This window comes from Acanthopagrus latus, chromosome 6, assembly GCF_904848185.1.
Source record: "Acanthopagrus latus isolate v.2019 chromosome 6, fAcaLat1.1, whole genome shotgun sequence".
In the NCBI taxonomy this organism is placed as follows: Eukaryota; Metazoa; Chordata; class Actinopteri; order Spariformes; family Sparidae; genus Acanthopagrus; species Acanthopagrus latus.
Genome location: NC_051044.1, coordinates 19,183,819 through 19,201,101, shown reverse-complemented (window position 1 = coordinate 19,201,101; position 17,283 = coordinate 19,183,819). Strand labels below are relative to the sequence as shown.

Here is a 17,283-nt window from a genome sequence, read left to right as displayed (position 1 = left end):
TAGCTGCTGTTAGCTAGTAGGCTCAGTTAACAGTGCAGCTATCGATTGTATCAGATGACTCGGCCTGGACTAGGAGCTTGGAGCAACGAGGAAGCGGTGGTTTTGTTTTGTTTTTTTCGATTGGACTATCTTCTTTTCTGGTACAAAATGGCTCAGAGTTAGCTAGTGAGCACGCTAACCTCATCTGACATCTCTGCAACACAAAACAGTGACGTCTGTGACACAAAGTCAAAAACTGATAGAAAATGTCTGATGATGAGTTCTGTTCATTTTGAATGTTTTAAACAAAACATCCTACATATTGCAGCTTTAAGGTACATTCATGTCAGCATTGTTGAAAGCTATATAATATATACACTGTTTTAACAAGTTGTGTTTTTAAAAAGGTGACAGGGACAAAATCAGCCATTTAGAAAAGTGGCGAGGGCACGTCCCCAGTGTCCACAGTGTAAATGACACCTCCGCTGGGAATGAGACTCAACAATCTATCTGTCTCACGTGTTTATAAACAGCCACTAACAAATCCTGCATAGTAAGTCTTTAAGTAGAGGCACATTACTTTAAGGAAAACAAATGTATTTCCAGTAATAAAAGTATATTTTATTTTACACTTTTATATACCATTGGGTAATTTAGTCCCTAACAATGCCTCATTTTTATAGCCTCATAATATGTTTCGAAATCAGAATCAAGTACTTTATTGATCCCCTCAATCTAAAATACACATCTGATGAAAGCATGTTGAGCAGCAACAACTGCAACATGTCTGTTTGAAATGAGGATAACAGGGAGAAAACAAAGTGGGAGTATAAAGTTGTTCCTAATTTCTCTTAACCTCATTAGTGAGCAACTGAATAACCTTTCTACCCATATTATGAAGACTCACTTCGTATGTTTCTAGACACTGTGCATACACAGGCTGTGTTTTGTTTGAACAGAGTTTCGACAGAGTCCAAATGTGCAGTCATGCTAACAGGAAGGTGTAATAAAGACTCTCCGAGGTCCGTGAAATGAAGATGCTCTATGATTAGCTCAGATGGAAACTGATAGCTGCTGGCAGATTACATTGAAATCCAGAGCAGGTGACGAGTTTAATATGAGCCACGCTGTGACCCCATAGCCTAATTCCCCACAAGTTGAAGGCTGCGGTGAGGAGTTTTTCAGTTTTCTTTTTTCTTCAAATTTCAAATTCAGCTCACCTATCGAAAAAAGCTAAAGGCTGTGAATAATAACATCCCACCCGAAGCCCAAGGGTGGTCGACATGACCTAAATTTAAACCTCCACGTGCCCTGCCAGCGCCAGACGATTCTCTCCGGAGCTTTCTGAGGACGCCGCGCTTTATTTCTGCACATTCGGGCTATTTTACGATGCTCATGTTTGCACAAACAGCTACTGACCTACATTCGCTCTCTTCCAGCCAATCCCCGGCGTTATTTTGGCTGTTCGCAAACACAATCTGCGGAGAGAAAAGGAAACGTGATGCGGAGGAGGAGGGGCGGTGGGAGTCACGGTGAGCACCGCCCTGCCCACACGTGCCTTCCCATCTAGGCAAAGATCGTCTATACGCGAGGCAGACAGCCACGCGCTAATCCGAGGCTGCGGCTGTTTCCGGTGTGACAGGGTGGGCGTTGGTCTTCGCGCATGCGCTCCGCTCATTCAGCTTTGTGCAAAGCTTTGACGCATTCATTCAGGATTATATTTTGTGCGCTTGCTTCCACTGCTTTCTGATTGCTTTTATTATCATTATCATTTGGAGGAGAGAAAAAAAAACAGATAAATATTGTTTATTTACATTATTTGCACCCATCTCTCTGACATCTTTGGTTGTCCTAGTCTAATACTAGGTTTGTCTCCAGAGGACTGATAAAGCTTGATCTTATCTTTTCCTGTCTAAAAGGCAAAACTTTGCATGATTTGCTGCTGTTTGTAAACACTCTGGGTGCAGCAATCGATGCTGGAAAGAGGAGGTTTGTCTGCCAACCCACAGTGTCAGTCGACCTGTGAACAGTGTTGTAAAAGAGAACCTCAAATCAATTGTATTTATATAGCCCAGAAATCACAATCACATTGCCTCACAGGGTTTCACAATCTGTACGGTGAACAACGTTCTCTGTCTTTAGAACCTCCATTCAAGTGAGGAAACTCATGCCTTTTACTCCAGTCAGAGTAAAGATATTGTTTTAAAACATTAATTTGATCAAAGTAAAAGTCATTCATTCAAATAACACCTATAATGAGGTAATAATATAAATACAGAAATATGTCTTGTTTCCATAACTGAACAGACAAGCTGAAAAAGGGAACGCTTAAGTAAAGTACAAGTACCTCAAAACTTTACTTAAGTAAAATACTTGAGAAAATGGACTGGTATGTTTAAATTCCATCCGAGACTCAACAATCAATAGTCTTTCTCTTGAATCACCTTCCAAATCACTACAAATGTTGGCACTGTTCATTTCCGCAAATTAAAGATGAGTTGAAACTTTACACTTCTTTACATTGCAACCTCACAGTTCTTTAGTTGAGAAACAAAAACAACTCGGTTAGGGCTCGGAAAACACCACGTTCTGGCTTCAAAAACCTGTCTTGGTCGTTACAAAGGCATAAGGAGATATCCCGAGGTTTCATACCCATAAATGTTGAAACACAGCCTTGAACTGCAGTTACTGGTTTGGCAGCCTTTTGGCCTGTAACTCCACCCCTTCACCTCCTGATATGAAAATCTGTTGACCGACATGTGATCAGAGAATGATATGACACATTCTGAAGAAATGTCAGTACGGTGCATAGCCTATGACACATGCAGATGTGACTGTATCAGCGGTCTGCAGAAACATTAAGTGCCAATATTTTAATTCTGGTGACTGAGATGAAATTGCTGACGTCCAGAAACGCCCAAACATGGCAAAACGATAAGAAAATACAAGCAGAGAGTCTCTGAAAACTGAAACAAGTCCAGTTGATACAGTACTTAGATTAACCATGACCTGGATGACTGAGAACCTTCATTGCCACCTTTAAATGATAAATTAATTTGAAAAAAAATATATATATATATATATATATATATATCATCCCAACTAATCTCTCTTTGCCCTTTTATTTACTCATTACTATCACATTGCTATTACTATTGCCAACCTAGTACATTCCATCAAATACTTAAATGTTAAAGGGGATGAATTCCAGACATTTGTAGCAGTGTACACTTATAAATCTTTTATTTTTTTAAATTGTCCATATGTGTGCAGATTGTAATGTGACATGAAAAATGACCATCCTGTCTCTCTTGGTTGCCGATACAAGTGTGTGGATGATTTGTTTAAGGAGGTTGCTGGACTGTGGATTTCTATGTAAAGGACTCGGGATCGGACTTTTTGCTCGTTCTCGAGTGCTTCGTCTCGGTGCCACTCTCTGCTCTGCCAACAGAGAGCAACAGGGGCTAACGTTAAACGCTGACATGGGCGCCACCGGCATTAAACCTGTTGTGGTGGTGTGTTTACTTGGGCAACTACGGCTCAAAGCCAGCTGCATCAGCACTGTCGCTGGCTGCTTGAAACAACCGTGAGAAAAACAGAGGCGCAGGGCACTGACACCAGAAAGCCTCTGATCATACAGTTAGCAGATAATAATGTGTCAGTTACTCTGACAGAGATTTTCGTGGCCCCGGTCGTCCACTGGACAAGATAGAGAAGATCGGTGGGATCTGCACCTGTGGTCCAGTACCTGCTCTCATCTGTGCTCCTGTGTCCACTTCACCCTGGGTGACCTGGTAATGCAGCGTACAAACAGAGATAGAGAGGGAGCTCAGTACAGTTTAATCAGCCTACAAACGAGACAAGAGTAGTTATCAAACATGCTTCCTAACTGTCTGTTCAGTGGCTCTTGTGTTAGTGGGTTGACATTGTGTTTTATGAGGGGTGGATGTCATAAAAATTTAAACTATAAACATTTAATTTCTAATTACAATCTAAATTGAAGGGAATTAAATAAGATCTAACTTTGACTATAAAACTGTCACTCATTCATTAAATGTAACTTATTTTAAAACAAAGTGTCAGTGTCTGGCACGCAAATTTCATATGTGCACTGATGAAGTTAAAACAGCTCTTTTTAGAGCATACTGCACTCCGCTTTACACAGCACACCTGTGCTGTAGCCATAGTGAAGCAAAAATGAATAAGATTAAGGTGGCATATAATGATGCTCTTAGAATCTTGTTAAAATACCAAAGGTGGGAAAGTGCTAGCAAGATGTTTGTGAACTCTAATGTTCCCACTTTCCAGGCATTACTTACTGATTCAAGGAATGGGATTATAATATCTTTGACTGACCCTACCCAAAGTGAGACAAGATATTTCTCCAACTTTTGGAAATATTGGACCTAACGTGTATGTTTTTTAACCATTTAGCACACATGTTTATTTATGCGTAACCTTATGTTTGTCTGTTTATTGTGTGTGTCTTTTATATCTGGACCTTGAGTCTGTCAACAAAGATAATCAATTAATGTTGATATACTGCAATCATAACTTCAGCTAAGAGCTTTAGTCGTTGAATCAATGTACATACTTTTAAACACATTCAAATATGCGATCTAGGGTATGAAATTGTAAAATGTATGCCTACTGAGAATTTTTCTCATGCTACTTTAGCCAGACATAGTATCAAACCACCTGTTTAAATGCACCAGAACATATCATATGACAAATACACACAAAAAAAACTGGGGGACAACCCCCCATCGAACCTCTGATAAATCTGTCCCACCTACATTTCAAATGCTTCCTACACCTGTGAGCATTAACATAAACATGTACATAAGCAGAGACTCCACAGAGCCCCTTCAGTGCAGCAGGATGATGTGTTGTCACAGGTAGAAGCAGAAATAAAGGGATACATTTTGTTTGGCTTACATTATACATTGCTTACATTACGCCTACAATGTCTAAATCTGAAGTGCTGCCCCCCCCTTTTTTTACTTGATCAAACAATAATTCCAGGTGCTTGTGCAGAGTGACCTCAACCCACAGCTAAACTCCTGGTCTTTAGTCGGTGGCGACACTAACAAACGTGTTTCTCCTCTCGAGGCACTCGAACTCACCACCGCCACTGCCTTCAACCACCGAACATGTGAGCGGAGCCTCGAAACGAGGGAGGAGTGAGACCTCCTCTCCCTCCGCACGGCCCTCTCCCGTTTCCTCGCTCTCTTATCGACGAGCCCGGGCAGCTCATTAGCATAAAATGTGTGTCAGTAGGGCAGCGTGGCTCACGTGCCGTGCGCACACGCTGAAGAGCTTTAAGCAGCATTCCAATGTCGAACGAGCCCAATGTGCCCTCTCCACGCGGGGCTCTCGGCCAATGAAAAAGTGAGAAGGAGGAAAAAAAAAAGTGGGGGCACGTAGAGAGGAGGTGGGTGAGATCTTTTCAGAGAGCGTGACACAGAGAGAGAGAGAGAAAGAGAGAGAGAGAGAGAGAGAGAGAGAGAGAGAGAGATCCCTGATACACATCAACAAACAGGCGGTTGATGGGACACACAAAAAGAGAGGAGGGAAAAAAATGGTCACATTTCTCAGGCACCTGAAAACGTGCTGGTTATTTTAGGACGCGTGTTGCTTATTGATGAGTGGGGAGTGCTTAAACTACTTCCACTCCGCTAATGGTGACACTACATGGCAAGCAGCTGAATGCTCTAGGACGTGTAATTTAGAGAAGCTCTTCCAGTGATATCTCACCACAGCCCGGCATCACGTCTCGTGCGTCTTCTCACCTTTGGGGGAAGTTATCTGGATCAAATAGACATCTGCTCTAATATCTTTTTTTTTCGCGAATATTTCTTTTTTCGAAAACTTTCTCTTCGCCGTTTTTTCTCTTTTTTTTGATAAAAAAAAGGAAAAACCCAATGCCCTTTGCACACTCGTGCTGGTCTGAGCTTTTGGATACACTCTTTATGCCTTGGCAGTTCATGACTCTTTCACCTATATCAACGAAACTCCTCGGTGGCAAGCAAACGCAATCAGTCCAGCACTAAACGCTCGCGAATAAAACAGCAACGGAGCACCTGAACAACGTCGATCTGCAAGGAAACATGGAAAACAGTCCCGGTGGTAAGTTACGCTTTATATTCTATTAGATGTCTTTTGACATTTTTTTTTAAAGAATTGTTTTTTTTTGTTGTTTTTTTTTTAAAAATATATATATATTTTAGCTTGTAATGTTTAAAGAAGCAGGCAATGGTGAGCAGATGTCATTGTATACCATATATTATTCTTCGACAGCTAATTTTATTTTTTTAAGAATGATTTAGCAGCACTTGTGAATACTCGCACTGACGCGTTGGTGGTTTATGTACACTGTCTCACTGCATTTCATTTTAAGAGACTGTGTTTAATAGTAGGTAGATCGTATTTATCAGCTGCAAGTTCGTATATTCTGCCAAGATGATGTTTATGGAACTTTTTTAAAAAAAAAAAAAAAAGAAAGAAAGAAAAAGAAAAAAAGAATGTCACTGCTACAATCACACGGGATTTGCACATCGAATAATTACGGGTTGGATGAATTTAACTGGCTTTTTAAAACTGTAATTCAGCTGCGTAAACATCTGGCGCGTCGCCAGGTGCCTCTGAGCTAAGCCGCAGACAGTTGAGAGTTGTGAGTTAGATATCTGCTGTAGGACAGAGGGAAGTCCTCCGCAGTCTTTGGACGTCGGACTTCCGTTTTTTTTCTTGCATGTAAACAAAACTCACGTGAAGCGCGACCCAGGACGACCCTGAGCAGAGCGGGCACGTTTTCCGGCCACGGCATGTGAAGACAAGTCAGATCGCCGCTCTCACTGTACAGGAGGGGCTTCAGTGAAACACCTGACGCGTTTGTAAAGGGAAGTTGCAAGAAAGTGGATTGTGACTTTTTCTTGTCTTTTCTGGCACTGTGTGTGTCATTTAACTTGGGCTATTTTGTAATACCGCAGAGTTTCTCTCCAGAACACATGTGAGAGGGGCGGTTTGTGTCAAAGAGTAGTCACGCCCTCTGAGTCAAAACAAGTGCCAACGTTTTCCATCCGTGTCACGGACACACATGACTTGAGGGAAGGGAAGGGAGAAGTGTTAGGAGTAAACACCCACGCCTGCCAGGACCTTGACTCATAGCGGGAGGAGCCGATGAATGAACCGAGCGCACATCAGTTATGACACACGCTCATTTGAAAGTGGTTCCAGACAACTTAGTGAATATCAGTAATGAAATGTGCATATATTTATTAGCGCTAAAATAAAATAAATAAATCGAAATAGACACCACGTCACAGCAAGATACACAAACATACCCTAATAAATTATAATTAATAAATAATGCGCGATGACGCCGCCGTTCATAATCACTGCATGAATCCTAATAGAAAAAATATATATATATAGCCACGGTAAGCGACACTATAACGCCCTTGAACAGCAGGTGACCATTATAACTGTCGTGTAGTCTCCCCATCCTCCCCTCGCCCGGTGCACTCTGGGTAGAAACCGTCGTGATGATGCTGGGGAATCATGCGCCTGATTCTTAATACGCAGCCACCCCGCCTCGAGCTCACAGCACGTGTATACAGCCTCAGATTCCACGTGCAGCGCTTGATCACCCCCCACACCACCCGCGCCCCGCCCCTCTCCCCCGCGCTCTCTGCCGCTCGCGCTCAGCTCGCACGGGGATTCCTCCTCTCTGTGTTCGCTGGTAGCTTGGTCAGTGGGTCAGAGAGCTGCAGCGGCTCCTTCTCTCGCCCCGGTTGCCATAAGTGGTCTGAAATGAGTCCTGGTGAACACAGAGCGGTGTGTTATATGTGAATTGTCGCCGTTTGGCGTCTGAAAACGACTTATCACCCCACATTTGGACACAGTCAAGCTGGGGTTTTGGGTGACATGGCTCACCAGTACCTGTTGTCACTTGGCACACTGCTATTTATTTCCGTTTATTTCAGCTCACTCTAACTGCGCAGATAAACTATAATCGTGCATGATAAGCTATAATAGTATTTACAAAACAAGCCAACCATGTCAGTACAGTTTATCAGCATAAACACAGTTGTGCATCAGTGTCGTTTTGTTCGTCTTTCCTGTTGAAACTCACAAGAAATGTTATATAATTATGTGGAGTATTATGTCTCCGGATGTATGTTTTATCTTTACTCTTGTGTATGTTTACTTTAAAGATAAGATGAAGGACTTTGCAGACTGCTAGCTTCAACGTCACACACCAGAGTGCTGGTGGAGGCCATAATTGTTGTCTCCCTCCCTAAGATAGTGTATATGCTGAGTATTATGGCAGCCAAATGAAATGTAGCAATAATATAACATCATAAACCCCTACTTAGTGTTTTGAAGGGCATTTGGGGAAAAGTAGTATAGTATAGTATGCTCTCCATTCAGCTTCGCTTGAAGATTGTACCATGTAGTACAATTGAAAGTATAATGTTGTGTCTGGAAGGGATGATAAGCATTACTCCATGGTTAAAGGATCACTGTCCAGTGACCTCCATTGTTTAGAGAGATGACCTTGTGACCTAATAGCATGAACATTTGAGGATGAAAAAATTATAAGTAATCCGAAGAATGTTTTTCAAAACCTCCAATACGTGTGAATGAATGCATCACAGGTGTCATTCATGCTAACAGGAAGAATAAGCTCAATGCTGAACTCTGACGCCAGTCCAGAAACCAGCTTCCTTGTGGCTGTCACCTTGACAGATGATCACTCAACTAGCTGGTTCGCATTGAAAGCCAAGCTTGATTCAGGTGACAGATAGTGTTTCTATCCGAGGATTCGAGTGTAACTTCTACTGATCTGTGTTCGGTTGAACCCTCGAGACCCAAACTTGTTAATCTTCTGAACTACAGAGCTACTGAAACATGTTCAGCAATAATTCACACAGCATTAAGAGATCACTGTGTGATTTAAAGCAAATTCAACTCATGCTGAGTTCATAGAACCTTAAGTGCTTCATAAAGAGACACATGACATGAGGCCAGCTCTTTCACGTGGAGTGAGGCTTACTGCCCATCAGACAGTTGTTAATGTTCACATGTAAGAGGACAGACAAGTTAGGAGGGGGAGTCTCCCCCTCCCAGATATATGGCATCTATACAGTGCTCCTGTCATGCACACATGCATGCCCACGGGGTGGGAACACATGAGAGGGGAAGTCACGGAGGACTGGCAAAAGAGGGGGCGTTTTTGTTTATTCTAAACCCTAATGGCCGTGTGTGTATCCACAGGTCACATGTTGTAACCTGTGCGTGAATACAGCAGACATGATATTCCCAGAGCTCACTCTGGCACGCAGTCAAACCAGATTCCAGGAAATTGTTACGAGGGGGACACGGAATATACAATGTATATTCACGAGGGGCGGAGATTACGAATGTAGAAAGAGGGTGTGGAGTTCATGTGACTGTCGGATGTGACCCTTTTCCTCTGCAGGTGATACACATGTCCATAAAGCTTTATCTTTATCACACACACCAGACACAGCACAGGCACATGTAACATTTGTGTGTGAGCTCAGGTCACGGTCTTATACTGGAGCTGCCAGCGCACACACACACACACACATACACACACACAAGCTGTCAGGCCACCAGAGTACCTTACATTCAGTGTTGACACGTGTGAGAAGAGGAATTAAGGAGGCACTTAGAGCTAAACAGAAAACGCGGCACGTGTTCTCTCAAGGAGAGAAAGCGCAGGAGACGAGGGAGCCTTTTGCCTCAGATGATTCAGAGTCCTTGAGAGGAAATGCGCACAGAATGACACCGTGGACAATCCAAGGGCATTGTTTGCACTTTAGATACGTCACGTTTCTTAATTTGACTGCAGGGACCTGTCGGGCAGAATAAGGCAGAGTGTTTTTGTTACAAAGCTGTCGATGAAGCGATATTCACCCCCAGAGAGCGATCATGATCGTGATGATTATCAGCCAAGTGATGCTGTATCTGCACACGGGACACATTTTTGTTAGTAGGCTTCTATGTGAGGGTATTTTGACACCTGACACAGTGATCTACAATCAAATTAAATGCAGGGCAACCTCTGAACTGAAGATGTGGTACCTCATAAGGGGAAGAAATATAGCTGTTCTTAAAATTGCAAATGTCTCTAATTATAGAGGTTATATGTATATATCATTTACCGGTATCTATTTTTATACCATGATATTCTAAATTAAAGCAATGACGCCAGCCTTGAAAATTGGTTAATGAGTTTAAATACCTGTGATATAAATGCAGAAATGCTTGTCTCAAATGGTTAAATCCCTCAAGCAAATCATTTAAATGTGTCAAACGAGCGGCCAACGTGACTGTAACCCTCTGCACAGTTTCTAGTGGCTCTGTGGAATGCCTCCCCCTACATCTGTAGTCAGAGCATTAAAGCCCTCTCTATTCCAAACGTGATCAGCCCCAGCGCTTGTTATTGTACTGCTGCTGTTGTCTACACGGGACTGCGCAAAGAGCCTTGTGAGCCGGGCGGGAACTGTGTCAAGAGTCCATGTGAGCTCCCGGTCAGGTGGCTGGGTCTGCAGGCCCGCAGCCAAAACGGGGAGGGAGCGAGGGGAGGAGGTAGGAGAGGAGGAGGAGAGAGAAGAAGGGACAGGGCGGGAGGAGGGGGAGGAGGAAAGCCTCAGTGCTGAAAGCAGGCAGGCAGGCAGGCAGGCAGCGAGCTGGCTGGCTCAGGCTGCACGTGAGGGGCAGGCTTTCATCTTGCAGGGAAGAACACTGTCTCAAACAAGGGGGGCTTGGCGTTGTGTTGAGGCGTAATAGGGCATTTCCAACTTGATTTGACATCCCTAAACAAAGGCGTGTTTATAGCTTGTCTATGGCGCTCATTGTGGACATATGTGGCTGACTGTCATTTTGTGATGAGCCTTTTACGGTGTTTCCTGTCGCTCATATGTGGCCTATTGTACCACAGAAATGTAATTAAATGTTTCTCCATTTTCGTTTTAATATGGCCATAGGGTGCCATACAAGGATGTAAAAATGATAATGTAAATTCAATTATTACATTTTCATTTTCATTTTTACTCAAAAATTATAATGCTATTGTGGAGTTACATTTAATATGAACCTAATAATCTTTCAAGTTTACATTATAAATTTAATAATGTCCCATTTAGGCTATCAATTCACCTATCAAACAGTTAAATGTCGTGGTATTTGTGGGTAAATAACCCGAAAGTGGGTGCTGGATCGACTGATATTGGTATTGGATATTTATTCACACAACACTCCTCAAAGGCTTTCCAACATGCTAAAGTTTCAGTGTGGCCACTGACTGACAAAGCCTTTTTTTATTTGATGATCCAACAGATTAGAAACCAAAAGACTCTTTTTACATATCCAGGTCAGAGCTGTTGTTGCTCTGGCTGTGACATTTTTTCTAAATTATTCACCAGATCCAATTTCTGTTGTCCCAACTTGATCAAGGTTTTGTGTGTGGTTGTGGACGTCTGCCAGCTAAGCTCACTGAATCAAAGCGGAGCCTTGCTCAATACTTGCACTCCCACGCGCACCTCGCATGTGAACGCCGACCTAGATGCAGATGACTGATTTTTTTTTTTTTGCCCCTCTCTGTTCCTCCAGGTGGTGTTATCTTGTACGCTGGCTCATGCGGCAGTGCCAGCCCGAGTCCTGGCAGCCCTTCAAGTGGATACCAGACCCAGTCGCCCTCCTCCCACTCGCAGCCTTCATCCCCAGAGGGTGTCTCCTTTCAGGAGATCGGGGCCCTGAAGCAGAGAGGGGAACAAGGGGGAGGAACTACTCCCCCGCGGATGGTCTTCCAGTTTCCTGAAGTAAACAATGCCCCCGTTACCCAGATAACGACGGTATCATCGGCGACCTACAACCATCCCACAGTGGCCAAAAGACCCTGTGGTTTCACTGGAACGTTCACCAGTAAGTACCCACTCCCTTCCCTCCTTCCTATTCTTCCCTATGTTCACCTGCTAGCACTTTGTTACTGTATTTCCCCCTCTGATGATGGATGTGTGCCTCTTTCATAGAGACCGGAGGTATGGTGCTCCTGTGTAAGGTGTGCGGGGACATCGCCTCTGGGTTCCACTACGGCGTGCACGCCTGCGAAGGCTGCAAGGTGAGACCGAACAAAGACAGCATTTTGTCATGTCTCTGTTTTCCTTTAGCAGGTACAAGCACACTGCCACAAAAGACGCCCCTCTGACTCTTTATCCTTCTTGTATTCCCCCTCCAGGGTTTCTTCAGACGCAGCATTCAGCAGAATATCCATTACAAGATGTGCGTGAAGAATGAGAAGTGTCTCATCATGCGCATGAACCGAAACCGCTGCCAGCACTGCCGCTTCAAGAAGTGCCTTTCCGTGGGCATGTCCAGAGATGGTGAGACACAAGATACCAAGACATATGGCAACTTAAACTGAAATGACTGTTTTTTAGTTTTCTTAGTTTAGAGGGAGATGATCTCAGTGTATGTCTGCCATGTATGCAGGGTGAAAATTAAGGGAAATTAAGAAAATAAACAGACTCTTTGAGGGGCTGCTCATGCTATTTATTAATCTACATTGTTTTAGTCTGAGTAGAGATGTCTACCTTCTCTCGAATACAACATTATAGTCAAGAGAGGTCAGACATCTCTATGGCTGATACTTGCAAAAGTGGGCAACTCACTGTCCCTTTAAGAAACGCTCCCTCCTCATCACAGAATATTATTTTCTCTTCATCTTCCTCCCTCACCCTTCCCCTCCTTTTGTCTTCTGCCCCCTCCCCTGCCTTCCGCTCTCCTTGCCCCTGCTGTCTGATTTATGGCAAGAGGAGCTCCTCGGTCCCAGTAGTCATCAGTCATCTAGAAAGTGTGACAAATACAGTTTATTTTTGGAAACTGGGGCACAAAGTTGTTGATTACTCCAGATGTACAATCTTGCCCATTTATTTTTCTCGGCGCTGACATTTACAGATAATCATGTCAGGCGTAGCTGTTCGGCCCTGTTCATCATGAAAGCCGACTTGAAATTACAATAATATTAATACGTTTAATCTTCCCTACTGCGGTATTTCACCACAGGACTCTGATCTCTGGGGATGTGGTTAAACTGGGTGATAATAAATCATGCTTTTTTACTGGAGCAAAATTTTTAGCTGACCTAAAAAAAAAGGCAAAAATGCAGCAGTGAAAAAGTCACCTGCTAATTCACTGGATCACAACGGGGAAACACGTTTTCACTCTCTTTACAGCACAGGCAGTAAATAAAAAAGAAAAATTGTAATGACATCCCTGCTCTAGAGTCAAAGATTCATTTTCGTGTCACGTCCTCGACTTGACAACAAGATATCTCGCAAATTAACTTTTGATCATCCAGTTTTTTCTCCCCACCTTCCGCCTCTCCTTTCACCTCTCCCACCTGCTGCGACCTTCGCCCTTCTCATTCACCCTGTCACTTTGTTAATGACATCATGTTCAATGCTGTTGACCCAGTGACCTACTTCCAGAGGAAAAAAGAGAGAGAGAGTGCTCAACTACAAGAACTAGAGGGAAAGGGAGAGAGAGAGAGAGTGGGGAGGGGGAGGAGGAGGAGGAGGAGGGTGGTGTAGCATACAGCGCGCTATAAATAGGGCTGTCAGTGGAGGTGCAGAATTGAACAGGGGGGGATGGGAGGAGAGGAAATGCTGAAGAGGAGGATGAGGCAGTTGGATGAGATGAAGGCTTAAGTGTCTGTATTGTGGTGGAACAGATGTGATGTGCACAGTAGAAAGGTTTCAGGATTAGTAATCCACATAGAGATTATGGTTTTAGAACAAGCTGTAGTTTCGCTATCGTGTTTGAATGTGAAAGTAATTTGCACTGCCCGGGTTTCTGTTTCTGCATTGTTCAAGTCCTGCCAGTAAGAAGCTGGCAGACGAATCGATGCTCGATGCCAGTAAATGCTAACAGAGGATGCTCTCTTCTGCTTGTCCTCAGCTGTGCGTTTCGGGCGTATCCCAAAACGGGAGAAGCAGAGACTCCTGGATGAGATGCAGAGCTACATGAACAGCCTCAACGAATCAGCTTCCATGGAGATGGAGGTGTCATCTCCCCCCGACGCCCCCTGCAGCCCACAGAACCCGACGAACGAAGGGGTGGGCTCCCTATCGCAGTCTTACCGCAGCAACTTGATCAACGGCGATGAGAAGCCGCTCAAGATGGCTGCCAGGAATCGGAACGGCAACAGCAATAGCCGCTCTTCGTCTTTCCAGAGCAGTCCACCACAGGAGCCCTCGCACTCTGCCGCCCCGACTCAGCACACAGTTCAGGGGGAGCAGGCCAACCTGACATCCAGCTACCACGTCCCCACAAACTGCCCCGTCAACAATGAAAACACCGCTAATAACACAAATAACATCGACAACGCCAAGTACAACTTCTCCTCCAATCAGAATCAGTGCCCCTTCAGTGGCAGCGCATCATCTCATTCCTACCAGGCCAATCAGAACGGCTACTCAGCCAGGGATTCCCAGAACCAAAGCCCCTGCCCCTGGAAGCTAAATGGAGGCGCCAAAGTGCTGGTGAGACTTTTATTCTCCCTATCGAGTGTGTGATGTGAATATCTATCAATTGAATGTCAATAAAAAGTCGACTGCACTTTCTTTAATGTCCTCTCTCCGTCTGTCTCCTTCAGGCGTGTCCTCTCAATTCATGTCCCGTGGCTCCGGCCAGTCGCTCCAGTCAGGAAGTGTGGGAATCTTTCTCCCAGTGCTTCACCCCCGCTGTTAAAGAAGTGGTGGAGTTCGCAAAGAGCATCCCGGGCTTCCAGACTCTCAGCCAGCATGACCAGGTCATGCTGCTCAAATCCGGCACTTTCCAGGTACGTCCAGTTAACATCTGAGAGATTTTTTTTCTTGACTTTCTGTCTTTTGATTCCTTTTTGGATGCTGACCCGGTGCGCTTCTGTCTGTTCGCAGGTTCTGATGGTGAGGTTCTGCTCACTGTTTGACCCCAAGGAGAGGACGGTGACCTTCCTCAACGGGCAGACGTACTCGCTGGCATCCCTGAGGGCCCTGGGCATGGGCTCCTTACTGGACGCCATGTTTGAATTCAGCGAGAAGCTCGGGTCTTTGGGTCTGGAGCCGGATGAGATGGCGCTTTTCATGGCTGTTGTGCTTGTTTCAGCTGGTAAGAATCACACATCCCATATATGCTCACATATTGGAGCGTGTACTTGTTGTTGGCGCATCCTTGAGTCTAACCCTGATTTCTCCTCTCTTTGGCCAGATCGCTCTGGTATAGTGGAGGTTGGAGCGGTGGAGCAGCTGCAGGAGAATCTCATAAAAGCTCTGCGCTCTCTCATCACAAGTCGCCGCCCAGATGACAGCACCCTCTTCCCAAAGCTGCTGCTACGTCTGCCGGACCTGCGCACCCTGAACAACCACCACTCTGACAAGCTTTTAGCTTTCCGCATAGACCCTTGAGCTCGGCGAGCCGAAGCTGACCGAGGTATCTGCTTTGGGGATCCTCCCTGCGTCCCCGTGAAAGCCGGGCCTTCCACATACAGCACACTGGCCTATGCATGATGGACAGCTGTCGTGGGAGCCGTGCCAAGTCTGATGCTGTGTGGAGAGTGAAGGGCGTGGGCACAGCAGGAGGTGGAGGCTCCTGAACACAAACTGATTCCTCCTCCACTCATTTCCAGGCCCACTTGAAAAAAAAAACAAAAAGCAAAACAAACAAACAAAAAAACTATCACAACATACAGACTGTGTTCTTCCTTCGGTTCTTTGAGTCAACATCAGACCATCGAGTCGTCACCTCTCTCCCTCCCGGAGTGTGTCAGAGACAGGCTTCTGTCCTGAAGACCAAAAAGAAGAAAGACGAGACTTTGTCCTCCAATCCCAGCTCAAAAAGCTAAACAAGAGGGAAGCACAGACACATGTACAAACATTCACCAACAATTGTTTCTTACCGTGCATTCATGCTCCATACAGAGTGTAAAAGGGCACTTTCCAAGACCTTTTGAAATCAATGCATAACATAGCAATAGAAATGTCGGTCTGTGTACGCCCTGTTGAAATTACATAAGCTATTTTCACAACATGTCACCATGTGGGAAGTCTTTATGAAAATCACCCATTTGTGATTGAGAAATGTATAACATTTTTAAGAAATGAGAGTCATTTGCATTGTATTTGTATGCGGTAATCAGGGAGAAATTATTGGTCGTTTTTAGACCACGTCTGATGGGTTCAATGTCGAGGTTCGTTCCTGTAAATTTTGTACATAAACCTTGTTAGTTTGCAGATTCTTCAATATGTAAATGAAGTTAGTATTGAGATGTTGTATGATGTCACCAATAATAGATTGCTCTCCAGACAGCAGCATTTGAACCACGCTCTGAGTATAAACTTTTTAATTTGAAGATATATAATTGAGGATATATAAATGTGTCGTTGACTGACTGCATCACCATGTGAATATTTTGTAAATGTTTTATGGTTACACCATAGAGTACCATTATTAAAAAAATAACGCTATATAGCAATTTTCCTTGTGCTCATCTTTTTTTCACTTCCTTCCTCACTGTGATGCTCCCATCAGGCACACCGCAGAGCCGTAGCCTAGCAACAGGGGCAATCAGCCAATCGCGCTCCAGCTCTGAGGAGCCATTAGGGGCCTCATTATAAACAAGAAACACCACTTGATATTTGAGTGTGCGATAACAAGTAACTGTAAATTCAAAGAGCGATATACGTCAATAAACGCAAGGCAAACACCGACACAAGGACAACAGGAAGGACCCTCACCTCTGTTATCTCTGCAGTCGACTGAGAGGGCTGGGAAAAACTTCAAGCAGTACAAATGTTTGGGAACATTTAACACAAACAGCAGCTCTGGCCTTCAGACGTCTGCATCACACCTGCACATGTGATGTATATGTAGACTAATTGAATAACTGCAAATCTCACAGACATATATCGCAATATAGCAGGGGATTTATTCAAAAATGAATGTTCCCCCCTGCGGTTACTATGATCGACCAGTGTGACTCGTCATCTGGTTGTTTGTTTCAATTCAGCAACCTAAATAAAAGCCATAAATCTCAATCTCAAGTGCTCGTCTGGCAGCAAAAATATCTCTAAGCAAAAGCACACGTCTCTCCCTCGGTGCCAAGAAATGAAAAGTGACGCATCAGCTAAAAGCCACAGTGCCTCCAGAGCACAGCCAAAACTTATATTGTTAGAAGAAAAAAAAAAGAAAAAAAAAAAAGAAGTATGAAACTTCTCACCAGCAGGTCTCACTGCT

General features: G+C 44.2%; 1 protein-coding gene across 1 annotated transcript; it reads left to right on the top strand.

Moving 5' to 3' along the window:
- Positions 1 to 5,272: 5,272 nt before the first annotated feature.
- On the top strand, positions 5,273 to 16,522 carry LOC119021072 (nuclear receptor subfamily 1 group D member 1-like). Its single transcript, XM_037101045.1, has 8 exons — positions 5,273 to 6,108; positions 11,623 to 11,934; positions 12,042 to 12,130; positions 12,248 to 12,392; positions 13,969 to 14,552; positions 14,666 to 14,851; positions 14,949 to 15,159; positions 15,259 to 16,522. The coding sequence occupies exons 1-8, from the start codon at positions 6,090 to 6,092 to the stop codon at positions 15,453 to 15,455; spliced, it is 1,743 nt and encodes a 580-aa protein (XP_036956940.1). The 5' UTR covers positions 5,273 to 6,089; the 3' UTR covers positions 15,456 to 16,522.
- The last annotated feature ends 761 nt before the right edge of the window (positions 16,523 to 17,283 follow it).